This window comes from Tiliqua scincoides, chromosome 2, assembly GCF_035046505.1.
Source record: "Tiliqua scincoides isolate rTilSci1 chromosome 2, rTilSci1.hap2, whole genome shotgun sequence".
In the NCBI taxonomy this organism is placed as follows: domain Eukaryota; kingdom Metazoa; phylum Chordata; class Lepidosauria; order Squamata; family Scincidae; genus Tiliqua; species Tiliqua scincoides.
In genome coordinates, this window is record NC_089822.1 from 233087949 (window position 1) to 233114348 (window position 26400).

Consider the following 26400-nt stretch of genomic DNA (forward strand, 5'->3'; position numbering starts at 1 on the left):
AATGGTGTACAGTATTACCATTCACAACGTCTGGGGTGTTGCCCCACTCACTGCATGGGAGGAGATCCATCATGGTGGTGATGCGCTGGCCTCCCACACCGGATGAGTATGCAGTGTGCACTGGGCACTGGCCACCCACACTGGGCAAGCCCTAGTGACACCACTGCCCCACACCCTCATTATTTCTGGCAACCCTTTCCCACTTCCCCATTCCCCACCCCCATAAGTGTTTCCTCTCTGTCACTCCTTTGATCCTTACCTTTCTTAGAGAGCCTGTATGCTCCTGCGAGATTCAGCATTTTATCTAAGTGCTGCATCTGCTTTCTCTGTGCAAATCCTACACAGACCCTATTACTCCCTCCTTCAGCCTTATGCTGAGCTACAGCTCTTGGGGGGTATGTTGTTCTACATGCTTTTCGTCCCCATCCCCTGCTTATTGTAAATAAACCTGGAGAAAGGGACAGAGAAATTACTATATGGCCTCATTGGCTTTCCGGAGGAGCAATTAGCAACAGGCTTCAATGCAGCTCCTCTCAGAGAGGAATGTTTATGCTTACTCTGCAAGCTGAGGCATTGAAATCTCACTCTCAGATGACAAACAAAGGCTCTTTTATTAACAGCTCCAGCCCAGTTTACAACAGGAGGGAAAGCCTTTTTTTTTTTAAAGTGTGGACAATTTACAAGTTTGAATGGGCTGTTTGGCTCTGGGGTATTGCTTTCCTGTGAAGCCCATTAATCTTGTATGCGAATTAAAGCGCTTGTCAATATCTCTTGAAATTAACAAGTTAAATTCCCAGTTGGTGACAGACAAGTGACTTTCAGTGGCAATGGGAGTGAACTGAGTTAAACAGGAACCATCATCTCTTCCTCTGATCTGTGATGGAGCCTAAGACAGGGTGATTTGCATGGATTAGAAGGAATCTCATTTCACATCCCTCACAAATTGGTTATTTTAAATAATATTTGGTCTGCTGTTCTCAACCTCCATGAATAGTTATGACTGGTGTTTCTGTCTCACACCTACTCTTCTCTCCACTCCTGCCACTCCTCAACATCACTTCCCTCTTCTTCCTTTTATCTGAAAAGCAATCATGGATTTTATCACATCCTGATTTAACTGGACATTTGAGGACTGAGGGCTGGTTCTTACAAGCTCCTCAAACAATTTCTTACGGGGAAGTGGGCCCTGATACACATAAATATTTTTCAGTCAGTTTCCATGAAGGAAGGAGATCTGTATGTGCATATTGAATATTCCATTGAAGTGAATGGGTCGCCTTATGCATTTATGAATACTACATGTCCGCATAAATGTAAATGGGTCTTTGTATTGGAAAGGATGTTTGTTACATCAGAACTGCAGTTATCATTTAAGAGGATGGTTGCAAAACACTGTCATACCATATGTGAATAGCAGCCTGAGTTTGACTTGGACTAATCTAAAGTCATTGCAACAACAACACCTGGAAATTGAAATACAGGGGAAAAGAGAAGCACAACCACCCCTATTGCACTGGCGCACAAGGTGCAATCCCCAAGGTCTTTTAGAAATATCAGGTCAATATAGGCAATGACAACAGTTGACCAGTTGCAATGAGCGGCACTACTAGAGACGTGGAACATTATACCGCGATATCTCATCTGTTCTTAAACTCTTGAGTAGAGTTTGAACTAGTGAGCACCCAAAAATCCTGATCCAAATACCTGGTGGGCTGTGACACCACTGATGATGATGATGATGATGATGATGATGATGATGATGATAAGGTGGGATGGACTAGTTAATATTTAGCTGGATGAGTGTCATTTCCCTTAAGGCTATTTATTTGATGAGTTACTTCTACTTAAAACTGACAGAACCATAAAAAACATTTCCCAGTGTGCTAATGAATTTTCAGCATTTTTAAAGTAGTTACGTGAGTGAGTGAGTTATATAACCTTCATTCATAAGATCAGCCCTGCACTATGTGCATCTCATTAATAATTCTGAAGACAGTGTCCTCAACTGCATCTCACTCTAAAAACAAAGAAAAGTAGCCCTTTTCAGAGTTCAAAAATCTCCCAGACACTTTCCCTTCTTCAAGAATGTACAGCTGCTATTCTGGCAGCAAGATTGCAGAACCTGAGCCATACCCTTTCATTTCCTTGCTGATATCTTTTTTTTAAAAAAAATAAAAAATAAAAATACCACTTTCCTGCATTACCAAGGAGGTTGCATTAAAACAGCAGGCCATCAATGGACAATGCCATTGCTGTACTCAGGGAAGGAAACCAACAACAAGTAAAACGCACCTGTGGGTAAAGGCTGCAATCTGGCCTAAATTAAGGCTATTCTTGTAGAAAATATTTTTTCTGCTTTATGTATGCACAATAGTTCAATAACATTAATTTTAAGATTAAGCTCTAGATTGCTCACACTAAGTACCTATTTATCTGCTGGTTGCACTGAAGTTTAAGGCTATGGAAATTCAATCCAGTTTTCAGAGTCAAATCTGTAGCATTCATTTAGTGTGGGCAGCACCGCACATGCCTCACTGCTTGGGGGGGGGGATCCACTGTTCTGTCTGAAGTACAATGCCTCATTCTGCAATGGTTGATCCTTTCCTCTCCTGCATCATTCTGCAATGGTTGATCATTTGAGTTAATGTGAAAATAGGTTGTGTGCAAGAATTTTATTTCCGCAGGCTTCTCCAAGCCACGGCAGCCACTATGGGTTAACGTGGACTTGCACCAGCTCAAGTGCTGTTGCAGGTCTGTTGACCTGGCAAGGCGGATCAGGCCTCAGAAGAGGGTCAGGATTTGGCATCTGCCGTCACAGCTGATCCCCCCCCACCCAGGCTCATCTGTCCTCCCCCATCCCATCACTGCCCTGTTCCTCTCATTCTGCCCAGTTCAACCCACCTTTCTCCCTGTACCAGCTTTTCTGCACCGGTGAGCATCTGGCATCCATCTTTGTGTGGACCCGGCCACTCATCACTTGCAGTAATGGCCAGGTCCTGCATATTGGCCTAGTTGCATTTGCGATGGCCTTAAATGACTTTACACAGGTGGAATGTGCGGGAATTGGGAGGACCTAGTCATAAAGGACCCCTCCTTGCTCCTGTAGCAGTGGGTAGCCTGAGTGATATGAGGGTGCAAAGTCTCTATTTAGATTGGTCCTACCAGGACTTTGACTAGAAGCAAAGTAACTTAGCAAGGTTGAGAGGGCCCATCCTGTTTTCTTTTATCTGAACCTGCTTGATAGAGGGCATCAATAAATAGATGTAGGGCATCCTACCTGTGTGCTAGACCTGCTTATTATTCCCCTTTCCTGACCCCCATGAAGCTGCTTCGCAATCTCTTTGATATGGAACTACCTGCCGGAGGGAGAGGGATGAGGAAGAGATCCCATTATCACAACATCTTGGCAGCTTCGGAGTACTTCTGGACCCAGCTTTACACCTGGATGCTCAGGTGTTGGCTGTGGCCTTGGGTGCTTTTCCCCTGCTTTGGTTGGTGCTCCAGTTGCATCCTTTCCTGGACCAAGCAATACTAACCATGGTTACCCATGCATTGGCTGCATCTCATTTGAACTACGTACTTCAAGGTACTCTAAATGGAGCTTTATGGTCCATCTGCACTGGTTGCTGGTTTGTTTCTGAATGGAATACAATTTTTATGTATGGGAAACTCTGTGTCCCCTGAGATCATCAGAAATGGCCCTTTTGCTTGACCCCCTACCAACTGAAGACATCTGATAGGGATACATTAGAGGCTTTTTTGGTGGTGGCGCCCAAAATATAGAACTCCCTCCTCTAGGAGTTGAGGTCAGTGCCTTCACTACTGCAGTTTTGGCAACAGCTTCCCACCCTGTTTACTGATGCTGTTGGGTGTTGCTACTGTTTTTTCTGCTTCTATGTATTGTTTTATGCTATCAGATCTCTAAAATCTTTGCATTTTCTGCTTGTAGAATTTGTTTTTAAATGATGTTGCTAGCCACTTCATGTGCCTCCCTAACAGGATGGGAAAGCACATGATAGAAATTTTTAAATAAATGAATACATATGCATATGCCTTTGGCTTTTTTCCCCATTTTGTAGCCCTGATTATAGACATCTTTTAAATAATTAACATGTAGCCAAGTCAAGGCCCAATCCTAGCCAGCTTTCCAGCACTGGTGTAGCTGCAATGCAGCCCTGAGATAAGAGAAGAAATGTTCCCATACCTTGAGGAGGCCCCTGGGACAACCTCCCCACCACAGGATGCCGTGCATGCCCCATTGGCATGACTGCACCGGCACTGAAAAATTGGATAGGATTGGGTCCTCACTCAACAATGTTATTCATCTGCAGTAGGATCAGACAAATGTGTTTGTTACAGTATGTGCCCCATACAGCAAGGCAATTTGGTGGCTGGATAAGGCAGGCCTACCAGACTGCTGCTGTGTATAAGCAAATGTAAGCATACCTGTCAAACAATGGGGCAAGGACCAATCAGGGTAAAGTGCTGAGTCATTGCACAGAACAAGGAGAGATGGGAAAAGCTAATGCAATCCCCACCCAGGATGATGCAATGACATTCCTCAGGGATGGGGTCATGGCCTTTCCCATTGGCTGACAGGAGTATAAATGGCCAAAAAGCACACTCCACTGGGCGAGTTGTAGGAGTGAGTTGCTGCATGAATCTCTGCTGGATGGATACCTGATTTACTGACTACATGAACTGTTTGCTGGACTGCCTCTGCTTGCTGATTTCTGGAACTGCCTTCTACCTGTAAATACTGCCTGTAAATAGACTCTGGTGTTGGTACTTCCCTGGGTCTTGCCTCCTTTTTTTGGCGTTCTTCCCTGTGCTCTGAGCACCACACACTGCAGCTGCCGGTTTGCGCTTCTGCTATCTCTGTGTTTTGGCCAATTATCTCTAACAGTGTTCGTATTTAAATTGAACTTTAAAACCAACTAAAAACTCAAGCAGGAAATGTGACATCAGATATGATCTGCTTTCTTCAAGAGCTTGAACATATTATTTACCCAGATCTGAAGAACTGAATCTGAGCATTGCAGTTCACATGGGGTTCCAGAATGTCTATAGGCTGCAAGTTGTCATCTATCAATTGCGTTGATCTTCGGACCATCAAGGTGATTAAGGAAAGCTTAGAATCTGCTAGAGATATTATCATTTAATCCAGAGCAAGGGATCATTGTGTCTGTATATTTATATAGCATTCAAACATTACTGCACTGCAGGGATTGCTATTGTGATCCTAACTTCCAATAATTCAGGAGCTAATACTTGACATTGACTTTAAGGTATACTTGTATTTGAGCCAATCTCCTTTTGCCTTGAAAAATTTTAAGTTCCTTATATCTCAACTAATCCTAAAATGTATCTCTAGACCATTGTCTTATATCCTGCAGTGCATGAGGGAGTAATATGGCAAGCACCATGGATAATTGCATAGGATTTCTTAAGCTAGATAACAAAACTCTGCTAGGCTGAATGTCCTCTGGGAAGGAAGGTGAATTTGCACTTAGATTCAGTCCACTTATTCCTTAATGGCCAACCTCCTCCACCCCCTGGATGTTTGTGTGCAATGAGTACAGCCTGGAACATGACCATACAATTCTGTTTCAATAGATGTTTCAATAGATGTTTTCTCATTTGTTGTGTAAACCAGTGGTTTCAATAGATGTTTTCTCATTTGTTGTGTAATCCAGTGTTTCTCAAACAGTAGGTCAGGACCCACTAGGTGGGTCATGAGCCAATTTCATGTGGGTCCCCTTTCATTTCAATATTTTATTGTTAATAAATATTTTATTGTTAATTAGACTTGATGCTACCAAGGCATGTGACTGCATTGGGGAAATGTTACAGACCTGTACTTTTAACAGGCTACTCTATATTTGCTTTTAACAATGATAATAGATGGAACTTACTCCTGGATAAGTGCAGGTAGGATTGCAGCCTAGGATTGTTAAAAATTTTCCTGTTTGATGACATCACTTCTGGTCATGGCATCACTTCTGGTGGGTCCTGACAGATTCTCATTCTAAAAAGTGGGTCCCAGTGGTGTAAACAATACTATTTATTATTTTTATCCATCTTCCCATCCTGATAGCCCTTAAATCAGCTGACAACTTGTTAACTTAAAAAAAAATTTAAGATACCCCAAATAAATAATTTAAAATGAATGAACCAAAAACAAATTTCACCCTCCAAGACAGTAAACAGCAGTACAGATACAAACAAAAAACTATTGTGGCTGATCAGTAGTGGATAAAAATATGGGCAAACTTGGCATGATCTGTAAAGGATAGTGATGGAGTCAAAAAGGAAATATGACTGGGGAGGTAAAGTCTTCTACGTATCAATCAGAAAAGAAAAAGGATCAGATCCACCCTAAGGACTATTCAATCACTCATTTTGAGAAATACCCTGCTAAAGGAAGGTTTCAAAACTCTCACTCTAGGAAAAGTGCAGCCAATCTGCTGTGCTTGGGGGGGGGGGAGCTTCCCTTGCCTGGCCCTAACCTAACTGGCAGGGAGAAAGTATTGGAGCAGTAGCATAGGATTAGAGGGGATGGGTAGCTTGGGGGGAGGGGGGCTGGGCAGCGGCTCTCTCTTCCTTGGCTGCTTATTCCATGTTTGGGGTCTGGAGCTGATACATTTTTGGGTTTGACTCCCCCCACAACATTTAATGCTGAGAGAGAGAGAGAGAGAGAGAGAGAGAGAGAGAGAGAAGTAATGGTGGGGGTTCTGAGGTCGATATTGATTGATTGATTGATTGATTGATTGATTGATTGATTGATTGATTGATTTGTGGGTATTTGGTGGAGGGGAACTGGCCTTGGGGGCCCTTTATCTGTGGTGACTAGTTAATTACAGAATCTTTTTGCATTGTAGCAGGGGAAGGAGCTGGATTCTAAACTTTTTCTTGGTGGTTCCCTTATCATGAAGGCCTTCTCAGAATAGCCTAAGTATTGATCAAAATACCAAAAACTTTCTATGATCTTATTCATAACAATAATTTCTTCTTAGTGTCAACTTGAGGTCGGTCTTTTTTTTTTTTTTTTTTTTTTTTGTGGTCCACAGGTTGGTTTTCCCAAAGCAAAGTCTACTTCCTAACCCAGATAAACCATCAGAAGGAAAAAAAAAACCAACCACATATATTGATGAGTGCAAACCTCTCCAGAATAAAACCTTGAATGCACATTTCTCACCATATGGCCACTGTTAGGTATGCAAGTTATGCAGGATCAAAATCCTGCATAACTGATTGGCCCAGACTTATGGTTGGTCAATCGGGTGATGGATCAAAATCCTACCATCTAATTGGTCCTCTAGTTAATGTTTCAATTGCACCAATCATGGGGAGTCTGGGCGGAGCTAAAGAGTATAAAAGCCAGGGGTGTTTGCTTGTGTCAGATTCATTGCCAGGTCCTATTCTGAAGATGGAATAGATGTATTGAGCTGTTATCTCTATGCCTTCCTTTATTCACATGTACCCACTATATAACACTGGTGACGAGGGTGGGGTTTGATTCTTCCATGCTTAACAACGCTAGAACCAAGAGCTGATTCGCTTAGAGCTGATTCATCACCGGGAATTGTCGCCCCAGACAAAGAAAGAAGAAGCTGCTTCCATAAGCCTGCTGAGCTGCCACGACGACCACCCGAGGTCACATTGAGGAAATTGATCCAGTGTCCCCAGAGCTCTGGGATACTTATGTAGAATGTCTTGAGTTCTTCCTTGAAGCTAATGCAGTCAAAGATGCCACCCTTAAGCGGGCCACCTTGCTCAGCTTCTGGGGCTGTGCCACTTTTGAAATCACCCCGAATCTCGTTCCGCACCAGCAGAATTAAGGGCTACCAGTTATAAGAACATCACGGCCCTCCTGAAGAATCACTTCTCGCCCCAGCCATCCCGTATTGCACGCCGCCATGCCTTCTACCAGCGAGATCAGGCTGCCAGTGACTCTGTTCCAGCTTACGTGTCCGTGCTTCGTCATCTTGCACAAAGATGTGAATTCCAAGACCTGGAAGAAATGCTTCTCAACCAGTTCGTATGTGGCCTCCGGGATAAAAGAATTCAGAGGAAGCTCTTCGTGAAGGAAGAGCTGACCTTTCAAGAGGCTGTCAAGGAGCCACTGGCGTTTGAAAAAGCAGAAGAAGCAGCAAGGGAGATTCGTGCCTCTCACAGACTAGCCACAACTCTAAAAGCCGAGGCAGTCCACCATGAGGACGCGGCCTCAGACCGTTTGGAAGAAGGGGAGGTGCTGCGAATTAATCAAGGTATGTTGAGATGCAACGATCACCAGGAACCACAAGCACCTAGATCCAGGGCCTGGCAAGCCTCCGATGTCTCCAGCCAGGGCCCTTGTGCCAGCTGCGGGGAACCACATGAATGTCGGAGTTGCCGGTTCTGTGATGTGACTTGTCTGAACTGGCTACATAAGGAGTATCTTTTATTGATGAGCATTAAAAACAATCGCTGCCTCAGTACAGCATCCAGACCTTTTGACTGGGAAGGGGAAAGTGACAGGAGAGGAAAATGTGTGATTTCCATCAAGCTGTCTTCAGTAAGCCACCTATGAAAAACAGAGGGCTAAAAAGGCAAAGGCTCCAAGCTGTAGAACTGCACACATGGATAGTTGATGACTGACATGTTGATTTTAATATATTTTGATTTCTTCTGGCAGGGGGAACACTCACGGCGGCTTACAGGAGTTCAAGAATACACTAATAAGGCAATAATAAGGGTACACATGACAAAATCACAGAAGTAGTACAAATAAAATCATTGTTAAAAAGGCAATGGGAAACAAAATGGCAGACTGATGCCTGTAGGCCAGAGAATGCTAGCAAGAAGAAGCCAAATGAGAACAATCTGAATTCCAAAGCCAGGAGTGCCACACATGAGGCATCACCACCGAGAAGGCCACCTCTTCTGACACTACCAGCTCCACTCTGGTCAAATTCTTCAGCTGACCACAGGACACAGGCAACCTCATATAGGCAAGATGTCTCTTAAGATACCTTTAAAGCATGAAAACTCAGGACCAGGGTGACAGTCAACACTTTGAATGGAGTATTTTGCACCATTTGAAGAGCAGTCACACACAAAGCATGTTAGAGTCTCATTGCCATCACAGCCAAGTCTTTCTGATCCAAGAAAGGATGGCGTTTATGCATCATGCTATACTGGGCAAAAGCAAAGGACTTCCAACTGGTTTCTATGAAGATATAACTTCAGGACCACACAGTACTTCCATAGCTGGCATTGGGAAAGCATAGCTTCCACAAGAGGGCTTCATGTTTGGTTTTCTGCCTATGTACCAAGTCCTTGAGTCCCTCTGGCCCAATGGACATGTGTGATATAGGAAATGTTGCAGGGGCGTTGTCGAGAGTTGGTTAGACTAGGCACTGTCTGAGGTCCCATGCCTGTTAGAGAGTCTAACTGGCCAGGCCAACCCCTGAACACAAGAGATGTACAGGGGGCACCTTTGGAGGGGGGCAATGTGATATTTTGCCTACAGACACCTAGTTCCAGCATTGATATGATGTGGCCTTATGCAACTTTAACTTCCACTACTTCACTGAATGCCTCTGACAGGGATGTGCTCCAGTAACTGTCACAAGTTACTGGAGTTACCAACCAAGTCCAAGTCACAAGTTACCAACCTCCTGACTTGACTCGACTTACGAGTCATAGCACACAGCTGTAGTCATTCAATCTGAGCCATTGTCAGATTCATTTTGCCGAGTCATTTTGACTCAAGTTGTGAGTCATTACAAGTTGAGGTGCAAGTCAAGCATGTCTCCACAGACCTCGAGTAGCCAACCCCCCCAAAAAAACTTTAAACCTCCCTCCTCCCCAATCTACCCTCCTCCCACCATGTCTGCTACTGCCATCCTTCTGAATGCGAGCTTCCAGATCGACCACAAAGTCTTTGGAGTGACGTGGAAGTGACAAAATAAAAGGACACAATCATGAGTCATGATTCATTTCCAAGTCACTGGCCCCAAGTCGTGGGTCAGGTCTGAATCAGTGACATCTGTGACTCGAGTTAGCATGAGTCATGAAAAACCAGTGGTTTGACATCTTGGGTACCCATCTGTGGTCCTGAGCAATGTGCGGTGTGCAATATAGGAAATTATGATTTTGGATCTCACTTTCTTTAACTGCTCAAGCCAGGAAAAAAGAGCAAAAGAGGGAAAAAAAAAAACAGATTTCATTACGAATATCAAGACACACACACACACCTCTTAATGGACAGCTATATTTTTCAGGTGCAGACAATGATGCCATGCCAATTACAAAGCAAGTGTGAGGTGCATATGACAGTTAATATAGCTAAATGTCAGTAAGGTAATTACCATGGGTGACATTTCTGTGACTCTGCTGGACATCATTATACTTTTGCGATTACTTTATTTCTCAACCTATAGCCGGGTGTGAAACAGATAGCTAACCAACAGCAATTGGACCATGAATAAGTCCTGCCAGAAAGAGGTAGCAGCAGTAGCAGCAGCTCTATTAAGCAAAAGTAATTGTGTTCATCTTTCTTGACCTTTCAGTCATCTGTAGATAATGACTGCATGTTGCAAGGACCTGGATATCTGTTTCATTATTGCTATTTACAGGAAAAAGATGTTAGAACTGAACATAAAGTCAAGATGGATGAGCAACTTCAATCATTTCCAGGTAAATTTCGTCAATATTTTAATGACCTAATAAAGTGACTTCCATGCACAACAGTATAGGAGAAAAAATGGGGTGAAAATAGAGTGTTCCGACACTTACATGCAAACTGAAGTTTTGCGTTCCTGCTCAGAATTGTTCCAAATGAATTCGTGACCAAACACTGGTATGTTCCGATATCCTGTTTTTGATGTGGGTTATTGATTGCCAAGCTGCCTCCAATCAGCCTGTAGTGATAATTCACTGTAAGATCAATATCGGTGCCATTTTGCTTCCACCTTTGAGGAAGAAAAAAGTCAAATTATGCTTATAATTTACAGGTGCTATTCAGAATTAAGTAGTGTGCTACAGCATTCCTACAACAATAAAGGTTCTGGTTGAAAATATTAGAATATCATCTCATATTTCATAGCAGACTGGGGTTTTAATATCCAACTTGTAAATTCCACTGTAAATTTTACTGTTTGAAGAAAAATTCTCTCTTTTTAATGGTGTATCCTAGGCAAGCATCCAAATGTCTACAAAAATAATTATAACTTATTCATACAAACCAATCTGCGCATTCAAATGGCAGAAGAGGAAACGGCATGACTCCAAATATATTATTTTTTATAATATAAGTGGTACCTGAACATATTTTACAGTTCTTGCAAGTGATGTCATAAATTTTGCTTATGGCAATGATTTCAGAGATATAAATCAGAACAGATTATACTTCAAAGGGCAAGAAGAAAGCAGAAAGGAGATGTTTACACCACTCGTTTGAGATTGATAATGTAATAATGATAATGCTGTTACTTTAAAACATGATTTGTCTCTGTTAGCCTGTTAACGAGAAAATGAGTAGTGTCTGCAACATATCACAGTTATTTACAAATGTCAAAATAAATTGTGTTTCAAAGATAATCATATTTTCCACAAGACTAAAAAGAGCTATGTGGATTAACCATTTGTTGTATTAAAATAGAATTTTCCTTCCTTGTGTATGCAGCATGTACTAATATTGAAGCCACTGGTTTCAGCCTAGGGATGAATCAAATTCATTTTGCATGGCCAATGTTGAGTTTTGAGTTCCTTACAGCAGCTTGTATACTTGCATAACATTGTATTCATTTTTAGGATGGGTTAATGCAGTGGTTCCCAAACTTTTTTGACTGACAACTCCCTTGACCTACTGGGCCACTGGCCACAGCTCCCCATTAGGGTTACAATTCTATACATTGCATAGGGTGGTAAGTTTTCCGCAAGGATTCTGCAGCTCCCCTGACTGGTTTCCGAGGCTCCCAGGAAGCCATGGCTCACAGTTTGGGAACCACTGGGTTAATATATTGGGTTAATATATATATGGTTGTTTTGCCAGTGAAATGTAGCTTGTGTGGTGGTCAAAAAATGTGAGCAATAAGTTGGAACTATATTGGCTCAATGGGTCCAATGTGTGATGAATAACACAGTCACAATGTTTTTGTGGAGTTGCAACATTTTATCAATTTTGAGCTGTGGAGTATAGATCCATTTTCAGGAAAAGCCAGAAAACTTTGGGCTAAATTCACACAATAATTTTTAGCTTCTTCAAAATGCTTCACTCTTTTAAAAAATTACCTTTTGTCGGAATTAGCAAGTACATGATGACTGGCTGCATGGAACAGTTTATGGGACACACAGATTCCCAGACTCTCATTAAAGGTCATGCATTCAAAATTTGCAGCTATCACTGTGAACTGCCAGCAATGCTAGCTCTATGGTCACATGGCTTTCAAATTCATGACCAGTCACTAGGCATATGTTTGTGCTATGTCAGAAAGAGTCATATGCTTTTCCGTATGCTAAGAATCACATGCTATGTCTGAATGTTATGCAGACAAAAGAGTCAACTCATGTCAAACAGCCTTAAAAAGAGTGGATAACTACCAGCTGAGGACCAGAAAATTCCTTGCTTGAAAGAAACTGGCAATCAGATTTCACCCACAAATACAATTGCAACTTCTAAAACAGCTACTACAATACATTGCATTATTCATGCTTGCTTGTCATCTCCAACAAGTCTCCTACATATCTTACTCAGTTTTCTTCTTCAACACCATGCTTGACAAACTTCTAAGCCACGTGCAGGGCTAGCATCAATGCAGTTTTGGACAGATGCAGATTTCTACAAAGCACTTGTTCATATCATTGCTATTCCTGTTGATATCAGGCAGAAAGGAGGATGAGAGACTAAAAGGAGTCTTGTCATCTCCATTTCCACCAAATTAAAAGGAGAAAAAAAACTCTGTTGATGCAGGAGTCTGGATGTGTAACCTTGATGACTCGCATGCAGTCAAGAGGGATATTTTCCACTGTAATCAAAGCTGAATTAATTTTTTTGTACTAGACCAGTTCTACACATGACATATCGATTTCCTTCACCAACATCAACACCAAAACAGATTTCCTAAACAGGTTGAAAAATGGAATCAATTTCAGTTATAATGGACATAACTTTGTTGACAAAGAAATTAAAGTATGAAAACCCCACTCTCTAGGGAATTCATTTTTTTCAACTATATTGCAAGCCTGGTAACATAAGTTGGCTAATCTAAAGGTTTTCCATATACAATCCAATTCTTGTGTGTGATATCAATGGGTGGAAATGAAATTCATGTATAGCAGAATAAAAAAAAGAAAAAGAAAACAACACTTGGTAAAGATACATAGAAGAAAATACAAGTTGAAAGGAAATATATGCTTTAAAAGATGAGTGGAGATTGATCAGATATCAGATCAATTGAATTCTATGAACAAGAGCCTGTAGCTCTAAATTATTTACTTGGATCATTGTTTTAATACTTTGCTTACTGTTTTATGAATGCTGCAGCAGAAAACAGTCTTAAGGCAGCTCTACTCTGTCAGTATCTAACTGTACCCTGCACATGTCTGATCTTGTCTGATCTTGGAAGCTAAGCAGGGTCAGGCCTGGTTAGTACTTGGATGGGAGACTGCCTGGGAATACCTGGTGCTGTAGGCTTATACCATAGTCTTTCGAGACTGAAGGTCGCCAACTATCTGCAGTAACTGCTAAATTAGACCCATCTAATATTGTATATCCTCTTTCACAGCAATGAAGCTGTTGGGTCTTCTTCATCATCCTCGTCCAACAACTTGCGCCCAATCAGTATTGCCCCTCACCTGTTTAAACCTACTGATAGTGTATGCCCTCTGGATCAAAATCTGCTCTCAGTTTTCTAGCTTTGGATATACTGGTGTATAATTTGCCAGCTCACTTTAATTTCAGAATCAATCACTGAAATAACTGCTGTCATCATTACATGGCTCCCAATTAAGCTCTATAATTGTTTCTCAACACAGATGCAAAGTTGTTGGCTTACTCACAGTAATGAATTTTTCACAGTGTCCCTATAATCATTCTAATCACACAGTATGATTATTATTAAACTGTGCATATAGATCAGGGAATCAGCTCCTGGTGAGGACCTTCTCTTAATTAATATGTTTAAATCAATGAAGGAAAGCTATTAATGGGTGCATATCATTGCCATGTGAGGATTTAATCATAAACAGGCATACACTGGCAACTTGCATAAGATTAAAACACACAAACACCTTGGAATTTATTTCAAAAGCTTCCAACACAAGAGTATAAATTCCTAATTGTTTATGGTTTTAAGCATGCTTTTGAAAATTCATGAATGAAACAATTCTTAAATATGTTAAAATGCACCCCTGTGTTTATTGTTAGTGTTTTTCATAAGAACAGAGTAAGGAAAAAAAAGTATACCCATCTGTACAATGCACAGGACAAAGTTTTGACTATGCTTTCTATATGAGAAAAAATATATGTATATACCAAAAGAATGGGTTGGGCGTAACTCTAGCAAAAATGTGTTGCTTGACATTAGACAGACAAATCAAGATGGCTGCCAAAACGTTCTACAGAACGCTTACACCACCTTGAAATGATTGGTAGATGCAGCCTTTTGCGTACAGAATGGTAAAGAAAATCAGCTCATCAATACTTTTCTAGTGTTTTCGACAGATGAAAATGTCAAGGTGTCCACTGCCTGGCTTTGCTTAGCTCTTCCTAGTAAAAGCTTTTTTCAGTAGCTGCTTTTCTTTCTAGGTATTAGATGGTTCATGAAGGAAAAATATACATGCAAGGTGTGTTCTTTTTGGAAATCCTTTACATTAAAAAACAAAACTGAACATCAGTGCAAAGCTCATGGAATAAATGTTCTAATATGCCTATACAGGTCCAGCCTATTCATACACGGATTTTTTTATACACAAATTTGTCTCAACATGAATGGCTCCTGCAAATGAGAAAGAATGTGCTGATCCCTGGAGAAGGAGAAAAATGCATCCCTTTAAAATCAGTTTTAAAAATTGAATAGTCCTTTAACAACAACCTCCTTAATGAGAAAGAGAGAGGGCAGCAGGCTAACAATCCATCAATCCTTCTTTCTCCTGTGGACCCCTCCCTTTCCCCAGCACATGAAAGAAAGGTCATCATTTTGCATTGGTGAAGGGAGGGGCTGAGTGAAGTGCTGATGGTCTTCTTAATGACTCTTATCTTAGAGTCAAAAGGTCAGCAAGGCTGTTTTTTAATCACTGGAGCAAAGAAACTTTGTTTTTTAAATTGATTTGCAAGACAGCAACTGTTACCCTGCACATGCCTGATCTTGTCTGATCTCAGCTGCTAAGCAGGGTCGGGCCTGGTTAGTACTTGGATGGGAGACTGCCTAGGAATACCAGGTGCTGTAGGCTTATACCATAGTCTTTCAAGACTGAAGGTTGCCAACCAACAAATGCGTTTTTTTTTAATTAGTCTCAACCTGTATATGAAAAAATACATATGTGATACACAAATTATGCATAAGGATTTTGATTAAAAAATAAACCACATCATGCTAAATTAATATGCCTTATGGTACTGTCTGAGTATAATTCTCATCATAATTAAATTTTAGATCAATATCAGAATTGGAGGTATTGTTAGATTTTGAATCAGTGTAGAATTTGGATCAATGTGTTTAATTGTGTGCAGTGATACCCTCAACGCCCTCTAGAAGAAATGATTTTGTATAATGCATTGACAGATCTCCCCATGATCTTTTAGAGAGGATGAAGAAAATGACACTATCTTATTGACATTACTGTCAATTTCTTCTTCATTTTCTCTCACATCACTGCGTGGCTTCTGCTAGCATGTTACTGATGTTGTCTCAATAGACATATCTGATAGTGATCTATACTATGTTGTCCAGTACCTAATGGCTTTTGATTTCACTTTATTTTGAAATACTGACTCTTTTCATTTCTGCAGATCCAGAAATTGCATCTGATTCAACAGGAATGTGGAGTGGATGAATAATTTGAGCCATATCTTCAATTTTATGTTATCCATTCCATTCCATCTTCTTCCCTTGTTCTATCTGGTGCAACACATACACTGCAAGAATGACAACATCATGTCTGCTGCTTCCTGTGGTGGACTTCTCTGCATTTTTAGAATAATTGTGTCTGCTTCTGAAGGAATACTGGAACTAATTATTTACATGTATTCACCTGTAGAGGAAAGATCCCAACAACTCTCTGTGGTTCTAAAAAAGGATTTTGTCCACTTCCTGCTTTGTCTACTTCCTGAATTTGTAATTAAGCACTATCTGTCTGCTTCTTCTGTTGTCTACATCCTGTTAGTTCTCTCTGTTGGATCCTGTTGCATTAGTCTAGCATTGTCTAGTACAGGGGTTCCCAAATATTTTAGCATCGGAACCCATCTTAAAAAAAAGTTTCACTTTACCAGCTGTTCAAGCCTCTGAGGCTACAATGGTGACTGGGCAACAATGCTGCCCTTACCCCAGTAGCAGGTTGTTTAATCCTTGATGCATATAGCCTAAGATCTGTCTAATGTTCTCAGTGTCTGCTTTCATTTTCACAGTGTTCTGTAGCAAAGCAAAAAAGCTGCTTTTTGCAAAGTGTTTGCAAACGAAGAGAGGCGAGTCATGACGTGACAGGGGAAATTTGTGAACTGTATATACGTGTAACTCCAGATATGAGACTCATGGATACAGGGAGCGCCTATATTTCATTGACATAGGACCATGAAGTTTGGCTGAAGTTACTTTGTACATTACAAAGAAGTTCAAGATTTGCATTCCTTATTCAAAAGTTTAAAAAGTTATTAGTCTTATCTCAAGAGCTGATCTTTTATGCTAGTGTGGTTATTATTACCAGTTTATAGATCTTCTGATATATAATGGGTGGATGTGGTCTGGTAGCCTTAATTCAACTTTTAGAATGCTATTGTTATAAAAATGTTCAGACTGAGTTCAGACTGAGTTGAACCTCCTCCCCCACAAGTGGTACATTGTAAGAATGTTTTGGTTGATGTCTGCCAATAAAATGAGCTACCCTTTGAGATTTTCAAGTGATACACCGGTCAGGCAATTACTAAACAATTTTACATCTCCAACAGAATTGCTTCACTGAAGCTATTCTCACATTTTCTGTCTTAAAATTTTGCCAACAGGCTAATGATAGCTGGATTGGAAGCCTTCTCATTGGAAACCTGGACTGGAAGCCTTCTCATTGAAATGTAACCAAAAATTCTCTTATCCTATTTGTAAGTAGTTTTGGTTAACTCCTTTATAGAGAGAACTAAAAAAAAGGTCTCTGAAAAAGGTCTCAGCCTTATCGCTACCCTGATGTTGAGATGACTTGGGAAGATAAATTAAAGGCAACATTTCAGAGAAGATGAAACTGAAGAGTAGAGATGAGGAGAAAAGGGTAGGAGTGCTCTCTCTCTCTCTCTCTCTCTCTCTCTCTCTCTCTCTCTCTCTCTGTGTGTGTGTGTGTGTGTGTGTGTGTGTGTGTGTGTGTACCCGTGTACACATCATTTATAGCTAGGCCTCAGATACATACTGTGAGGAAAACTATCTTAACCATTTTTTTCATCAAGCCACAATATGACTTCAGTTACTGATGACTCACTTCTGAACTGATGTGATGCTCTTTTTAGCTCTTCAAAGATCATTCAAAATTAAACACAATTAAAGAAAAAAAAGAAAGAAACTGACCTGTAGAAGGGCAAGGGGTGTCCTCTGGCCGTACAGTTCAGAAGTACTTCTGATTGGTTAGAACTCGCTGAATAAGTGACATCAAATGGCTCTTGAATAAAAATAGGTCCTTCTGGTGTTTCTTCTCCTGTGAGATAAAATGATTTTAAATTAGGCTTCTGCAACCTGAAGCTATGGCAGAATGAATCTTGTGCCATTCCCATGGACTCCACCAAAGCTTACTTTAGGCATTTTTAACACCATAAGCCCTTCGCAGAAGAAGCTATGTAAGTCTCATCCCTTTGCTATCTGCAGGAAACTATGTAGGAAGAACTGAGAAGGAGTCCGTACACATTTTCCCGCAATCCTAACATTGTTTTGACTAATCCAACAACAAAATCATGAGATTATTCTCCTTATCATTACGTGTGCCCTATAATACGTATATGTTAGGCTGAGAGATAGTGATTGGCCTGAAGATCAACATGGGCAGCCCAATCCTACCTAACTCCCCTTGAGCTGAGGCTGCACCGACAGGGCATGTGCTGCACCCCATGGGGGGGTGGTTTGAGACACAGAGGCCTCCTGGAGGTAAGGGAACATCTGCTGCCCCAATGGATCTACTCAAACCTGCACCAGTTGCTTTGCTGGCACAAGGCTTAGTGGACCTGGGTCCATGGATTGAGGCTAGGAAGGTGGATAGGCTGTTGGTGGTGGTACTGCTGCCACCAATACTATCCCCTTTCTGATCCATCTCTGCCCCACTCTTCTATCCACCCCATTCTGCCCAGTCCTGCTGACTTGCCCCCTACATGGGCATACCAACTTACTGGTGCCGGGGTTGACTTACTCATTGGGAGATTGATGGCTTCAAGCAGCTTACGACAGTGGCCAGGCGGAGCTGCATGGCATGTCACTTTATGCGACAGCCATAAAGCAACAATGCACTGCTGAATCAAGTGTTCCGGCAGCACAGTGGACCATTAGGACTGGGCCCTTAGATCATGAGCTTCATAGCTGAGCAAGGATTTGAATTTAGCTCTGTTTAGTCCACATACTCTCTGCCACAGATCACTGACATTTTTGAATGTGCTACAAAAAAAAAAGGATCTCACATTTTTTGGCTACCTCAACTCTGTGTGGTCAAGTGCTCCTTATAGGGAAAGGAACTGCCATAGCCCCCCATTGCAACATGAAATGAGATTCCCACACATATTGTTCATGTGCCCTCAATACTCAGACATCACCTCACAGCTCTTATCGCCAAAGCTGTTTAAAAAAAAATAAAAGCGAAACCAAGGAATTCAGTGCTTTTCCCTCATTTCGAGACCTTACATAGGGAAATTGCCTTCAGACTTTGATAGATAGTCTGCAGGCAATTTCCTCTCACTCTATAGCAGCAAACATTTCATGTCTGATTGATAATAACACCTCATTTCTTGAAGATTTGTGGGGCTTATTTACATAATGAAGGTGAGGAGAGATGCTTGTTTGTATGCCCTCTTTAGAATTACATAGTTGGTTGCTATCATCACCTTGCCTATATCCTGAACAGAAAAACTGGAGGAAAACAAGGTAAGATGCTTGCCATATCAAAATGAGCATACAAGAACCAGCCAATCAGGCAGTTTTTTTTGTCCCCACTGTAGATAGTCTTGACCTCAAAATCCCATATTAAGTATTATTATTTCCAATTGGTATGTTTTGAACTTGATAATCCACATCATAACGCATGATGCAAATAGCTATTTTTGTAGTATGGTTAATGGTTTGCAACTACAAATTGCATAAATGCTATTGATGAAAATGAGCACGCATGATTACAACACTGCCCATGTTGTGTCTATCTTGCAAATATTTGTGTCATATCTTATTGGCCTGTGATTTTAATCATTAGTTTTATATCTTCTGTTGGGTTATTTTGATAATTGCATTTAAGGTTGCAAATCCTATGCACACTTTCCTGGGAATAAGTCTCACAGAACACAATAGGACTTACTTCTGAGTAGACATGCATAGGATTGGGCCCTAAGTATCTTTACGTTTTGATTCTGAAATAGGAACATTAAAATTGAGGATGTTAGAGAATAAAATCTAAATGAACAAACAGAATGTGATGAGTAAGGGAAGAAGCCTTCAATTACCCTGCACCTCCAATAATGATGCCAGACACAGACTTGAAATTAAATTTGGGCCACTTGATTAATTATTAATACACAAAAAGCAGCAGGGCACTAACAAACCCAAATAGCCATGCAGGGAGCTAGCTGGGGGAAAACGGTCCTGGCCGTCTACCTCCACCAAGATGTAACCGGACATGCAATCTGACACCTGGCAACACTCAATCCTTGACTAAGCACACCTATCCTCATCAACCTGTGAGGGTCGAGGCAGCTGGATGGCTCAGCCTGCAGGCAAACCCTGTGATGGCTTCGCCTATTCCAGGCCAGGGGCTTGCCAGTCAGTCTCTTTGAGCCGGAACATAAGAACAACCCCACTGGATCAGGCCATAGGCCCATCTAGTCCAGCTTCCTGTATCTCACAGCAGCCCACCAAATGCCCCAGGGAGCACACCAGATAACAAGAGACCTCATCCTGGTGCCCTCCCTTGCATCTGGCATTCTGACATAACCCATTTCTAAAATCAGGAGGTTGCACATACAAACACGGACAAACATCATGGGAGCAGTACTGGCTCACCCCTTGTCTTTGCTTACCTCAGATCACACACCAAACCCTATAGCCAATCTACTCACCCCACTAATGAGTAGATGACATCTGCCAAAGTGACCGATCACAACTCTGCATCACCCAACCTCAGTTCAGGGTAGGCAAAAAAAAACCCCATACTTGACCAACCTGTGTGGAAGCAAAAAATTCCTACTTGGCTCTCGAAGAACCGGCCAGCTAGCCTTGGGCTAAATAAAGGACAGGTGGGGGGAAAGCTGTCTGGAGCTGAACTGAGCCGAACTGAGCTGGCTGGGAAGGCATGCAACCCAATCAGCTCACTCGGACCCTACCCCAAGGCCTAGCTAGCCAACCATCAGGACTGCAAACCTGTGCCTGGCTGCATGAGGCTAGGGGTGGGGCAAATTCATCAGCACACAATCACACATGTCAGCGATCTTCTGTTTGGTACATATTATGAGCTTCCTTTGTTCTGTTGGCTATATGGCCAGTGGTGGAACCAGCCTCCAGTTTTGCAACTGAAAACCAGATATGGGTTCCAATCGTGATTTTGTAGCATTCCAAGGCTTGGGGAGTGAAGGCGTCTGCAGGCTCTCCACAACCCCAAGAGGCCGGTGCTGCAGTGGGGGAGTAGGAAAACCCCCCTTTGTCCTTGGAACGATCGTGGGAATTGTGTTTGCTGCCATCACTGCAGGGCACTTCCCTTAAGGGGGAATGCCCTGCTTCTAGTTTCCCAGGTGGGTCATGACCCACCAGTTTGGAAACCACTGCTATAAATCATTGGATAAGACCAAGTTCTAGAGATTATCTCAAAAAATAAAAATTAAAAAAAAAAATCCAGCTGATTTTCCAAACTTTCTCCAAAGGGGAAAAAAAACTGAAAGTGTAAAAGCCTACTAAATACATTCTTCACAGAAATGCTAACTGCATGCAAAGGGGAAAAAAAACTGAAAGTGTAAAAGCCTACTAAATACATTCTTCACAGAAATGCTAACTGCATGCTTTTTTTCTGAGAAGCGTAACAATTCATAAAACTCAGCCTGAGTGTCAGTGTTTTGTTATGAGTAGCACCTGACAGAAAAGCCTCAAGGAATAGCAGAGTTAAATTGTGAGTAGGTCCTTGGGAGTGATTGATTTTACACACACACACACACACACACACACACACAGAGAGTTTGGCTGGACTCATCTTACTTATTTTTTAAGTGTATTGTGTATTATACAGAAAGTGGTAGTTACATAGACCCATTAGTTTTACTCACAAGATAAATTGCATCACCTAATTCGGGGGGGGGGAGACTTACAACACATCAGGGCCAGTAAAACAGGCTCAGATGAGCTAGTGGTTCTGAAGGTAAAGCATTATATTAGTCTAAACATGATGGTGCGTTGTCAGTGACATAACAGACCATAAAATGTAATATGTCCCATAAAAAAACCATCCATTTCCATAAAGTCCTTTTCAGCCTATCAAACTCAGCAAGCTGTGGTTAACTGGCATAAGACTTTTCAAGCATGTTCTGATTTATCTCTCACTAATGGGTATGAGTAAGGCCTAAAGAGAAAGTACAATTCCAAAGAGTGGTACATTGCAAATAAGACAGTCACCTTGGTTCTGGACAGCGCCTGTGACAACTGCATGACCATTCTGAATTATCATGGTTCTTCTTTCTCCGTTTTGCCAGGCTTTTCCTTGATCAGTCTGCAATAATTGCTCACCCCATCAGTCACTGAATGAAAACCTGCTCCTCCATTATCCAGTATCTCATCCATTAGATTAGGGCAGAGATGACAAATCAGGCTGTCGGCCCAACCTCTAGCTCTCAGTTCTGCTATAATTCTCGGTTTGAGGCTGCCTACTGTCTCGTTTGGTTTCTCCCTATGCTTTCTGAAGTAACCCAAGTCCAACTGCACATGGAGCATTTATTAGGAATGCCACCTCTCTGCAGAAAGTCTTGAGGGTATTCTTTGCCCTGCCCCATACCTACATAAGGCAAGCAGTGCAGGTTTCCCACTCTACTGAGTGCCTGCGTGAGTTAGGGGTGCAGTTTGCCAGCCGTTACGACTTTTTTGCCTACCCCAAAATACTCTCAAAGAGTCATGTTGTAGCCAGGGTGGCCACAGTTGACAGATGGGGTGTGGAACAAGTGTAGGAGTAGGGGTTTGGAATGTAGGGATTTAGTATGCTGAGCGTGAGGCTTATAGAGGGATTTAAATCCCCTTTCCCCTCCAAAGGAAAGGCACCCAGTTCCCCTGCCACTGAATACAAAGCACCTATTTCTAGTGTGGCTGCATCGGGGGGGGGGGGAGGATGGGAGTGGGCTCTAAATTGAAGAAGGGGTGGAGGCTTTGAGGGAGGAAGGGAGGAAGAGGTCAAGTCAAGAAGCAACCAACTGGCCTCAAAAGGCCTGGGAAGGGCCAGTGATGAGGCCACAGAGGGGAAGCTCTCAGAAGGCTTGGCTAGCCTCCTGCCTGAGGAAGGCTTGAGGAGCCCAAGGCCTGAGGAAGAGATGCATCACCGTGTGAAGTATGCAATCTCCCATCAATGGCACTGAGGCCCTATGGGGAGGAATTTTCAGGAGAGAAGCTCTCCGATGCTCTGCCAAGGGTCCCCTGGGAAATGGACTCCTCTTGGATTGGAGAAGCTGCCCCATGATTTCCTGATCTAATATCACACCCCCAGCAGCATTTCCTGCAGTGTTTTGAATGAGCGTCTACCCACAAACTGAAATGGTGCATGTACACGCAAGACACCATGAACGAGCCTTGGTGGCGTGTCTGTCAATATCACTCAGGCAGTGTATTGGCTGAAAAGAATCACCTTGTGCAAGGAATTAGGCTGCAGCTTTCAGAAGGAGAAACAGGTAGAGCAATAAATACATGTGGGGAAGGGAAGAAAGCAGGGAGCACACAAGGAAATAAATAAAACATGCGCTTCATGGAGGCATGACTCCTCCGAGAACTTGTTCAGCTGCCAAACCAGAGAACTAAAGTGAAGCGGTGAGATTAAAGGATGCGGCATCAGGAGGCTTCTCCAGCAGCCTAAACTATGGAGTGGTTTTTTCCCTAGAGCTTCCCTTTGTCTCTGCTCTTCCCGCTCCCCAGACCCTGAAAAACCAAACTTCAGAGACTGTGAGCTCTTTGCAGGTTTCTCTTTCTTTTGAAAAATGACAAATCAGAAGCAGCAGAGAAATTTCCCTTCAGAGCAGATCGAGTTCAGAGAATTTGAACCCTGCCTTTTCTGTCAAAGGCATGAAACAGAGTCCAGCCCATTCAGCAGTCATCTCCAATGTGGTCGGTCTAGGCGACTGTGGTAAAAATAACATGTTCAGCCCTCCTCAGAGCTGGCCCAGGAACTGCCATCACCCCCACAGTGAGTTTCTCAAACCTACTGGTGTGATTCATGCCATGAATTTCCCATGGTAAATGAAGTCCAGCTAGAATCACTTCAGGAAGCAATATCGGCCCGTTGCAATGGATAGCAAAGTTCCCATTTATTTTTTGAGCACTACAGTGCTGTTTAATAATTTTGCAATAGGTATCGACAATGCCAGCTAGCTCTGTGGCATGATGGGGAAAAATTACTGAAAGAAATTGGAGCTTAAGGTGGTTTTGGGTTTTGTCACACCCAAGGAGTTTCCTACATAGAGACCACTTACTTTAGTGTAAGAAATTACAATAATCTCACATGGGTAGCAGTTGCCAAGTTCCCACTTTTCACTTCCAGTATTGTCTTTTCCTAATCAGCTTGCTTAGTATATACTGTACATCAGGGGTGCTCACACTTTTTTGGCTCGAGAGCTACTTTGAAACCCAGCAAGGCCCGGAGATCTACCAGAGTTTTTTTTACAATGTTCGCGCCATCATAACATTTGTGTGTACAATGTATGTTGGTGTTCCTTGAGCCCCACTGAGTATAACAGGACTTACTCCTGAGTAGACATGCCTAGGATTAGGCTGTGAGGCTGCAATCCTAGCCATACTTACCTGGGAGTAAGCCCCATTGAGTACAATGGGGCTTACTCCCGGCGTTTCCTCCCAGAGGCACCTGAAGGGGGGGTTGGCACTCCGCGATCTACTCATTTTGCCTCGCGATCTACCGGTAGATCACGATCCACCTATTGAGCACCCCTGCTGTACATAAATAAACTCACAGATGCTCACACACACATCCCCCATGAAAATCATGACTGCATTGTTTTTTCAGCACTGTGTACCCCCATCACAGCTATTATTTCTTCAACTGACACCAAGCGTGAAACTACGAGTAGATGAATCAGAGATCCATAGCTGGAATGTTATGTGGTTTCTTCCATTGTCGAGTCTGAGGCATCTAAGGCAGGAGTGTCAAACATAAGACTTATGGGCCAGATGCAGGCTCTCTCAGCACTACCATCAGCTGCGTTCAGCTGCTGAGCTGTGCTGTCACTGCTGAAAGGGCAGCCCACATGATTATTGGGCTCTCCCATATCTTAAAAATATGATCAAGATTTGAGTATTTTCTCTGTCATTTGCAGCTAATGAGTTCCTAAGAGAGGGGGGGAAAAGTGCTTATTTCTGGTCATGACCTGCTTAGTGACATCACTGCTTACTTAGTGATATCACTTCCGGCCCTATACAGACAACATGAATGCTATTTGGCCCACTGTAAGAAATGAGTTACGATATACAAATCTCAGAAAGCCACATACAAGAAAGCCTATACAGATGTTTCTGGCTGGAGTGAAATTACTAGCTATAACTGCATGGTTCTTTTGTACATTGTGCAAGATGCATAAAAGATAAAGTCTTTTCTCTGCTGCAAGTGATTTGTTTTATGTCACGAACTTGGCCATGTCCTTCAGATACTAAAGAATTGCTGAAGCCGACATCTAATTACGGAGACAAATATCCACCAGGAAGTTAGGGGGATGTGTCTTTATGATGTATAGTAATCCTGACATGCTTTCTTCTCAATGAAATTTCATTAGTTTTGTGTTCCTAGGCAAGAAGAATAAATAATAATGAACCTTTTTCCAATCTACTGCACAAACGTTTTGTTCACTGTGATCTGAGTTATAAGTGAGACCTAGATTGGGTGGTGGATACTGTTTGCTGCATTGTAGTCTCATAATATTCATCTGTCATTATTGCCCAACTGACTGAAGGTTTAATTCAATAATTTACAATGCAGAGAAAGATAACAGGGCTATCAATAAATATCCTGCCTATTAAATTAGCCAGCACTTTGTACTTCGGTTACTTTTCCTCGAGTAAAATAAAACTTGTGTTTAGTAATATGAGGGGGATGATAATTGAACCAAGCGCTTTTTGTTTGGTTGGTTTTGCAAAGTAACTTGCATCTATTTTAGATCAAGGTTGCTCAATTCTTATCCAGATGAGTCTTCTGTTTCTTCAAGAATGCCATAAATGGTCCTGGAATCAACCCACTGTTGCATGATTCTCCAACTCCCTGGAAGTTTGAGAACCAGGGTAAGTCTTTGTGGGGGCAGGGTGAAAAGCAGCCATGCGATCCCCAGGATCGTGCTGCTGCAGGGGAAGGGGGGCTGTTTTTAACTTAACTTACATGATGCTGGGGTGCAGGGGCATGGGGAGCCCGTGGAGCAATCTGCTGGGCACCCCATGGCTTGTAGAATGTTAGAAAAACTATTGCAACCCACTTCCTGGTTGCAATCACTGAACCAGAAGTGGGTTGCAATAATTTTTTTTAACATTCTACAAGCTGTGAGGAGCCCTGCAGAGGGCTCCATGGGTCTTTCCGCACCCTTGGACCCCAGCAGCAAGTAAAGTTAAAAAAACAGCTCCCCTTCCCCCACAGTGGCGCGATCCTGTGGATCAGGAAACTGAGCCTGTTCATTTTTGTCCATTTAGGAAAAAAACCTTGTGTATATCAGATAGTTGACACTTTGATTTATTTGCCAGAAATGACCATTTTCCAGGTGAGTGAGTCTTAAAAGACACTTCCTGATGTACCTAGAAATGT

At 42.2% G+C, this 26400-nt stretch overlaps 1 protein-coding gene across 1 annotated transcript in view; it reads right to left on the bottom strand.

Annotated features, from left to right (window-relative positions):
- The window catches only part of LOC136638960 (contactin-6-like), a 196551-nt gene that overhangs the window by 132244 nt on the left and 37907 nt on the right, over positions 1-26400 (bottom strand). The window contains 2 exon segments of the mRNA XM_066612985.1: positions 10783-10958; positions 17751-17877. Coding sequence (XP_066469082.1) covers positions 10783-10958; positions 17751-17877 — 303 coding nt within the window.